General features: G+C 40.4%; 1 protein-coding gene across 5 annotated transcripts in view; it reads left to right on the top strand.

The window, feature by feature from the left end:
• The window catches only part of LOC136421239 (furin-like protease kpc-1), a 217,503-nt gene extending 214,323 nt beyond the window's left edge, over positions 1–3,180 (top strand). For all 5 annotated transcript variants that reach the window (XM_066408448.1, XM_066408460.1, XM_066408438.1 and 2 more), the window contains 2 exons: positions 332–665; positions 2,645–3,180. In XM_066408448.1, the coding sequence (XP_066264545.1) occupies positions 332–665; positions 2,645–3,088 (778 nt within the window). In that variant the 3' untranslated portion in view covers positions 3,089–3,180. The remainder of the gene's footprint in view (positions 1–331; positions 666–2,644) is intronic.
• The last annotated feature ends 6,248 nt before the right edge of the window (positions 3,181–9,428 follow it).

Raw genomic sequence — 9,428 nt, forward strand, 5'->3', positions numbered from 1 at the left:
AGTACGGGATTTCTTATTTTGAATATTTTAAAACAGATTTTCTGTTCAATATCTCTCTTAATTTGTCAGATATTATGCTGGGAGTCCACAACATATGAAGAACATTTATCTGGTGGGTCTGTTGATTTCACATTGAACAGAAATGATTTTTCCCTGCTGGATAACTGATGCTGCAGTGTTTTCAAACTCAGGTGATTGCAAATTTTATGGACTCGGTCCCCCAAGCAAAAAAAAAAAGTTAGGGTGGACAGGTTTTCAAGGGTTGATCAGATGAATGGAAACATATCGACCTTATCAACTTATGATGTATCATTGTCCCTCCTCTTCATAGTGATATCCCAACTGGGGGAGAAGTTTTGCTGGAGCTGAGAACAGGCGGCTGCCACGACACTAGGGACCAGGTGGAGGTACTGGAACATGTGCAATCTGTCATGACCATCGACCACCAGCGTCGAGGAGACCTGTCTGTCAAACTCACCTCGCCAAAGGGGACGGAGTCACAGCTCATGTCCACGCGATCAAAGGACGACAGCACGGACGGGTTCCAGGATTGGGCGTTCATGACGGTGTACAACTGGGGCGAGGATCCCAGCGGGAAGTGGATGGTAACCGTGAAGGACAACCCCAGTAGCAGACGCAAGAGGAGTGATGAACCTGTGGGAAAGGTGAGCTGGTCAAAATACATAGTGTTCTAGATTCTTGAGAAATGTTGATAAGTTCTTCGCAAATTTGAGTTCCTATTATAATTGTTATGTTGAGCCCAACATACTGTTGGGCGCAACATATTGTGTTCGTATGGTTTCTTTCTCCTGTCAAATCTTGTAATCGACTCAGCTCGGTCGTCCCTGCAACAACTGAGCTGAAATTTGGTATACAGGTAGAGTGGGTAAATACCCTGGGAGAATTTTTCAATTTTTTTGATATTGACCTTGAAAGTGATTTTATTGAGGTTTTTCTGACCAAAAACGTACATTTTGGCCTCCTGTGCTCTGGAAATACATCCAAATGACCTGAAATTTGCTATGGTGGTACATTGAACAAATATTTAAAGAATCCCATTCGCACTTTTGGCATACAACACTTCGAAATACAATTTTAGAGGGTGTTTTTGGGAAGAAGATCGGCTATTTTCCTCATATGGGGTCACTGACTTATAGGTCACATCTTTATTCATCTGGCCGGGTGGACTAATTCGGTCAGCCAATGAGAGAGCGTGGATTTATCAAGCTCAAGCTGATTGGTTGAAATAGTCAATTCAATTAGGGGCACTACGCTCCCATCCTTGTGTTGTTATTGTTGTGTCCTACTGAAGTTAAGTGCAATTGAGAAGGCTCAAAACTTTTCTGGTGGTATTTTTCGACACACGGTGTTTTTCTTATTTTAACACTGCATGGAAACAAAGATTTCCACAAGTTTACAAGCTTGGACACTATGGTGAAACCTGACATTTCCTCGCTATGTACACGAATTTTCTACCCCTGTGTCACCAAGATTGGACACCAGTGCGCACAATAGTGCACACAAAGTGTCCAAAGTTTCCCACCTTAGGAAACATCCCGTGTCGGGACGTTAACAATAACATTAACAGTAACAATAGAGAGTTGTGAAGTGCGTGAAAATTTACCTTGAGCAAGGAAGTCCTTGCTTTGAGCAATTGTTTGAAGTTTTTGGCTAAAAATGACGTAAACCTAAGAATTTTCAACCTTCTTGCTTAATTAAACTCCTGTTAACGTTACATGTCTATACTATCGGGCCGCGGGGAAGTCTTGAATATCGGCGCTGATCGATAGCGCATTAAACAATATGTGTGTTGTAGTGTTGTACTAGAAAAATAGTATTTTCATTGCAAGCACTCGCACTTGTTTAAAAAAGCCGAAGATTTCTCCGCACACAATCGTCTGCAACTTGTTTTGTTTATGGTACCAGATATTCGGCTTGATGGCAAAGTTTTGTTGGTTGCCTTTTTGCATATATGTACAGTGTCATGCCAGCGCCATAAATGCATTATATTATCGGTCCTACATTTACTTGAATGCATATGGTTTCAAATTGGGAGCGATCCATTTCTGACTGGTCTTCAATTCAATCATTCATTCAAATACCAACATTGCAGACATACAACAAACGTTAGCCTCTATGCCACAGTCACTTTTTGCGTGCACGTGGGGAGGGACATGGGCGAAACATGTTGCATTTGCTCCCGCAAATGTTGCCTTTCTATAGTTGTTATTATGTCTTGTTTTATGAACGGATATGCACTTAGATTCCAGGTGGTCAGGGTGATTTGGAGATGTTACACATGTCTACTTGTAGAGGGGTGGAGATTACATGTATTGTTACTTCAACATCTAGTAGTATCCAGTAGTATCCAGTATTTGATTATACTACTGCCGGGGTCCCTGACACAGGTGGGCAGCAGTCGGCAGCAGTCTGCACATGTGCTTGTGCATCTGCATTTCCCAATATACACAATGCAGTGTTGCCTCATATCCTCAGTGCTACTCTTTGGACGGGAAGGGTGGAACGTAGTATGGGTTATATATCATGTAACCTTGCCTTGTTGAATCTTCAACAGCTATATGGACAATGTTGTCACATAACTTCATGAATATCTTGTTTTTGTATGTTCTTTATATTTTTTCAGGTGAGAGCATGGTCACTGGTTCTATGGGGAACACGGGATGAGGAAAAGTTTGATGCGCGGGCTGAAGAAATGGAGAAAGCTGCCCGCTGCGTGAACTCCATGGACAAGGAAGATTGTGCTCTCAAGGCACTCATCAGTGATTTCACTAAGGATTTCACTGATGAGGTCATGCCAAATGACATCATCCCTGCAGATCAGCTGGAAAGCCAGAAGAAGGCAGAAAGTGCAAATATTGATGGGTTACTGAACTCCTTCTACCACGCTGTCGACAAGTTACAGCGGGAGAAGGGCAACGAGGACGAGAAGATCCCTGTCACTGTGGAGCAGGCTCGTAAATTCATCAGCAACATGGAGCGACGAGATCCAGAGTGGCTGAAACATCAGATCAATGAGTTAGAGGATCTCATCCAGACCATGAAGCCAGTGGATAAAAGGAAGGAATAAAAAGTTGCTTTGTACCACAGTAACAGTCAGTAACCTTTACCCATCAGGTCCACCTTCCTTTAGTAATAGTGTTACAAGACATCATCTACAAATATAATTATGTTTAGCCATAAGTATGGCTAAACATATTGTTTTCTCTCATGTTTCTTCTTCTTCTTCTTCTTCTTCTTCTTCTTCTCCTGTCAAATCTTCAAATCGATTCATCTCTGTCATTTTTTGACCAAATGACCTGAAATTTGGTACAGAGGTAATGTAGGCAAAAACCAATGTGCGTTCTTTTCCTTGTTTTGATATTGACCTTGAAAGTGATTTTATCGAGGTTTTTAAGCTATTTTTAGCATATCTTGGCCTCCTGCGCCCTGGTATTTCAACCGAATGACCTGAAATTTGCTGTATATGTGGCTTGAACAAATATTTAAAGGACTACATTCCCATTTTTGGCATACATATATTCAAAACGATTTATTTTTGGCTTTCTTGACAATATTTGCCACTTCTGTCACTTTCAATACTACATATGACCTACAGGTCGTTGACCCCGAGTGCCTTGCACCTGGCCAAGCTAGAAGTTTGCTTACGAGGAGGAAAGACCGGACATAAACATTTAACGTGATTATCGGGAAAACACCATGTTCCCTTAAACTCAGTGGTTAAATTGCAGTTTAGGAAATTTTATAACAGAAAACAAGTTAAATCAATGATTTTGTGAATGTTTATTCTAGCATTAGTTATTCCAGATATTTTCAAACTCCAAATTCTTCAACACAACACGGGAGATCGTTTCTCCTCAGACTGGCGCGACACTCCTGTCAAAATTGATTGATGATCTCTCTCTGCCGCCGACTTCATACATTTGGTCCGGCACGTTGTCGCAGTGGTGCGTCGCCGCTACATATAACCTCCTTGCTCGGACCAACACGCGTCTCCCGTGATGTGTAGCGTCCACCACCAGGCCTTCCTACATGTCCTACGTACGGGCGTATGGATCGTAGAATTCGGCAAAAAAGGAATGATTAGGCCAGTAGAGTCAGTCCCCGGTAAGGTCAATGATTCGCCCCTTTGCGCTAGCTTGTAACGTTAAATGAATGTACCCTCTGGTGGCCAAACTTCACTGACAAACTTTCTCCCTATTATCATCATGAGCTTGCGTTAGTCTGGTACTAGTGACTATTATGTGCCGGGAATGTTTATCTATCGCACGCCTTGGAAGGAAGTTCAGCCATGATAAATGGTCGGCCGTTGCGAAAATTTGGAATCCCATGCTGTTGATTTTCGTGATTGAATCTGTAAGAAAATATATTTTCATGTCGTTCATGTTTTTGGGACGGACGCCGGGACGGGGTGAATTTTTTCTATCATTTTCGTCCCGTTAGTAATGCAAATCGAATCGTGTTGCACAAGAGGCAAAACACTAAAACGTGGGTCTTGTGGAGTGTTTTGGAGCGGGAAAATGCCGGATATTAGCGGTGCCGAACAGTGTACATCGTCGCGCGCGGGTGACGCTCCGTCAAAACAAATCCGCTGGTGGTCTAGCGCGGCCACCGAAAATAGGCAGAAACACACAGGAGGACTTAGCACCTTCGTTTATGAGGGCAATTGTGAAAATCTCTTGTTACAAATTGTTCGAACATTGATACATTTGGATAGATGGTTTGAAACTGTTCTAAATAAAGAGATTTTTGTGTAGTTACGTTCGAAATGTTTCCAACGTATGTGAAATAAGTTCAAACATGTTATAAGTTTCAATGCTAATTGTTTGAACACTTTAGAACTATTGTGACTTAGACATTCTTTTAATCAAAATAGTTCAAACATATTACAAATATTATACTAAAACCCTCTCGGTGACTTTGAATTGACTCAAATATGTTGTTTTTGGTCATTTCCTTCGTCTCCTGTCAAATCTTCATATGTATACTATGGAAAACTTCATTCTTCCCTGGGGTTGATCTTTTTTAATTCAATTTTGAACTGGGTTGATTATGCGCAAGAGTGTAATTTCAGCGGATATTTTTCGACTGGTTTACATGGAAATGGCACGGAATATCCCATTCTTGCAAGGGGAGGATTCTTTAATTATTTTTCAATTTTGAGCTGGAATGATTATGAAAAAGTCCATTTTTTAGCAGAAGTGTATTTGTTAATCAATTAGTGGATATGGTTGTGGACTGGTCCATATTGTGTTGAGGTGCTACTGGAAGACTCAATTTTGGACTGGGGTGATTCATTTTTTTAGTGCAAGTATTTCAGAATGGTCCATTGTTATTTTGGGAGAGTCCATTTTTTGCATGGCGAGGAGTATGGCTAAACATGCTGTATTTGCTCGCAAATGTTGCCTTTCTAGTCTACAATGTATTTCAAGTGTGATTGAGCAGTTTTAATGTCTCCATAGCTTCTCTGTTGTTAAAATTTTTGCCATGGTTGATGAGGATTGTAAAGCTAGCAGTTGCCTTCACTATGATGATGGTTCACTCATCATATAAAAGACTATTGACTCTCATGCTAAGCTGTGCAGTAGCCTGGTGGATATGTTATGAATTGCAGGCCACCACAGTAAATTTAGAATCCTACATCAGCAATGACACATGCAAAATGTTCAGTGTAATAGAATAATTGTATCAACATACAAAACACTAAAAATCATCAAGACTGCTCTTTTTGAAGATGTGTATCCCTTCAAGAGGGTCTGCATGGGGGGGTCCTGGCAACGCTTAACGGTAAATTCAGACCAGCCGATAACGCTTAACAGTAAATTCAGGCCGGCCGATAACGCTTAACGGTAAATTCAGCATTTTTAGAACATGAGATACCCCTGAAGACGACGTTTTATTGCCACTAGTCGTCCTGATCTTGTGGCAGGAGACCTATTACGCTATGTCATTCTCGCACGCCTGCTCCGAACGCTTTAAATTCGGCGGCGACAGGAAATTTCATGATCACAATGATGAGTGCCGAAGGCGCGACGAAAAATTTGAAATCTTGACCCTCTGAAACGCTATTTCCTGCATTCTGAGGGCAGGGGGGGGGATTTTCCTGAAGAGTAAGCTAAATTTTATGACATCTATGTTTGAAAAAAAAAAATACAGAAGAGTTTCAGCTTGATTTTTGAGGGGCGTCACGCCCTCCAGACCTCGCCGGAGCTGCGACATGCTCCCGGGGAAAATTCTTGACACCGCTATTTCTTGCATTTCGATGGGCAAATATTACTGGTAATTTAAGTTAAGTTTAATGATGTCTCTGTTTGTGAAAAAATACAGACGAGTTTCAGTTTGAGTTTGGGGGCCGACGCCCTTCTGACAATATTTTTCGACGGAGGCCTGGCATGCATCCGGGGAAAATTTTTAAATCTTGAACCGTGAAACACTTAATTTCCTGAATTTTGAGGAGAAAACTTTGCGGGTAGAGTGAAAAATAGAAGTGTTTCGGCTTGAAATTTTGTGGGGGGTGCCCTACCGACGTATTTTTGCCGGAGCCGTGTGCTCCCTTGAGAAAATTTTGAAATCTTGACCCACTGAAATGCTTTTTCCTGCGTAACGAGGAATTACTCAATAACGCTTAACGTTGAATTCAGGATGACAAATAACGCTTAACGAGGAATTAAAACGACCAGTAACGCTTCACGATTAATATACCGATAACGCTTTACGGTAAATTCAGGCGGCCGGTAACGATTAACGGTGAATTAAAATCGCTCGTAACGCTTCATGAAAAAGGGCATGCAGACCCTCCTTGAAGTTGATACTGGATCACACATTTATGTAAAGAGGTTACTGACTGTTACGTTGTACATCTTCCTTTGATAAGATCTTTCTTGAATCTAAAAGCTTTGGCTATGGTACAGTTTGTGTATGATATCACAAAGAAAATTGAATAATCAGATGTTTCTATGGTAAAGATTAGTAGTGAATCATGTGGTGAAATTAGCCTGAAAATAGTTGTGCATGTGTCACTCCAACTCTTGAGGATTTTATATCCAGGACTTCAGCTGAGGATATTGGTTTGATTTTAGGGCTGAGTGCATGAGGTTACAATTACTTTATTTGTGAAAATCACAGATATTAGATGTAACATAATATTACATATCATAAGGTTTTCTGTTGACCTGTGGAGTACATGTACATTATACTTGTGGCAGTTTGAACTGTGGTGAGATTTGAGATATTAATTTCTCATTATTTTTTCGTTTTTTAAATACATTTTTACTTATTACTGAAAATGTGACTATTGTGAAATGCAGCAAATATCAGCACAATTTACACATATATACATGTATCTTAGGCAGATGTTTATCAGGTACTGTGTGCTTCATTGATGACTTAATACAATGTAATCATATCTACTTAGAATATTCCAAGTCTGCAATGGGTTTATTTATTCAAGATGGTTTTTATTACTATTGGTTGCAGTGTATATAAACTGGTGAATAGTGCAGTGAAAAGCAATGTCACAGTGAAAAAGAATGATTCGATCATAGAATTATGAAACCATCAGGTAATATTGATGTGGTTGTCTAATGTATTTATATCTATGTCATACCTGGGCCTGATACGGGTGTGCCGGACCGTGTGATAACTATCTGTATCACATAGGGTTCGGGAGTTGTATCACACGGGCTTCGATAGAATATTTCGAATGCATTTTCGAGCGCCGCCGCTGAAAATTTGAATACCGGATTCGGAGGTTGGAATCAATGTTGTTACAGTTTTGTGTTTGAGAACACAAAACTCCCTCAACTTTTGGCGCATTCCACATTGAAATGTGTGTTTTCTCGGGTGGGTATGACATAAATAAAATACAACACAGTGTATTCCCCATCACCCTCGGTCTCAGCCCTCCTTTGGGGTCGAGCTGGTACCTCGAGTGATACGGAATACCCCGTGTTGTTTTCTATATTTATCATGATGTATACTGCTGCTAATATGCATTCCATGATGTTTATTAACCAAGGAACTCCTGTTTTCTTGTCCAGAACTTTGGCTATCTTGGAAAGCAGAAAATGTGAAATCAGATTTTTGATTTTCCATTCCCACAGGCACTCAAATCATTCCGGAATGTACCTTTTGCCATGAAGTTGTAATGAGTTGTGTTACTGTTCTAAAAGTTTACAACATGCATTAAGGCCACCCCTATTTAAGTTCTTGGGTCTTGTATTTGCTGCATCAGTTTTTTTTCTGATTCAAAGGAAAACAAACACTGAAAGGTCATGTCAGTGTCATTCAGTATAAGAATCAACCCCAAATGCTAATATTGTCAATTTTTCAGTGCATTGAAAACTCAAAATTCACTGTTTGAAATGTTAATCTGTCTGGAATATTGGCTTTACCGCTCCTGTGGTAGCATTTGGGTCTATGACAGCATGCCTGCTCCATTTCCTGTATGAGAACCAAGAAACTAAATTTGTGTGGCCTAAGGATAATGTTAACCTTCTACAACATTGGCTAACTTATTAGTCAACAATTACTGGCTCTCTGATAAGGAGGAACAGTTGTTCGTTTGTTCTACATACCCGGTAAACCGCCTCATGACGTAACACACCAGGTTTGTACTGGACAGTTCATTAGCTGCATATCCGGATTTACTTGATCCACTCACATGGGGAAGAGCTCTTACTCATTTCAATAATTGTATTTGGTTCTTTAACTGCTTAAAGTGTCACTGTCCTCAAACTCAGGACCTTCATTTAATGTTCTTTCTGAGGGATGTCCCTAATGGCCAGCTAGGTACTCATTTTTACCAGATTAGAATGAGGGAATCGGTGTGAAGTGCCTTTTCCAATGGCACAACATCGGGGCCTGTCAAGGATTCGAACTCAGTACCTCCAGGTTCTGAGTGAACAACCCCGACCACAAGGCAACCATGCCACCATGCAGGACACGTTTTTAGAACCTGTATGTTTTAAACATGTACCTCAGCAACCAACTGTCAAAGGCTTTCAATACTTTTTACTGTACTACAGAATCAGACTGTAACTTATAGTTATACAATCAGAAACAGTGAAATTTTGAACCCTCTTTGTCACCAAACAGAGAAATTCTAAATCTTTAACAATGATAACCTTGTGGTTTAAACAAATGGTGACAATTGTAAGCTACATGAAGTAATAAACGTTATGTTGGATATCGGTCGGTAGTTGGTAGACTAAGAAAAGGTAGTAGCAAAAACATGTCTCGAAATATATCCACCCCAGAAGTTTCTTTATGATATCTGTCGTACAAGAGGGCAATCGGTATGGTGGTCAAAATGACTCAATGAGCAATAATGCACATCTTGCACATCAAATTGAGAATGTATACCCCCTGTACGAGTTCAATTGTATAGTGGCAATCATGTGACTCGTTTG

The sequence above is a fragment of the Branchiostoma lanceolatum genome, chromosome 1 (assembly GCF_035083965.1).
Source record: "Branchiostoma lanceolatum isolate klBraLanc5 chromosome 1, klBraLanc5.hap2, whole genome shotgun sequence".
In the NCBI taxonomy this organism is placed as follows: domain Eukaryota; kingdom Metazoa; phylum Chordata; class Leptocardii; order Amphioxiformes; family Branchiostomatidae; genus Branchiostoma; species Branchiostoma lanceolatum.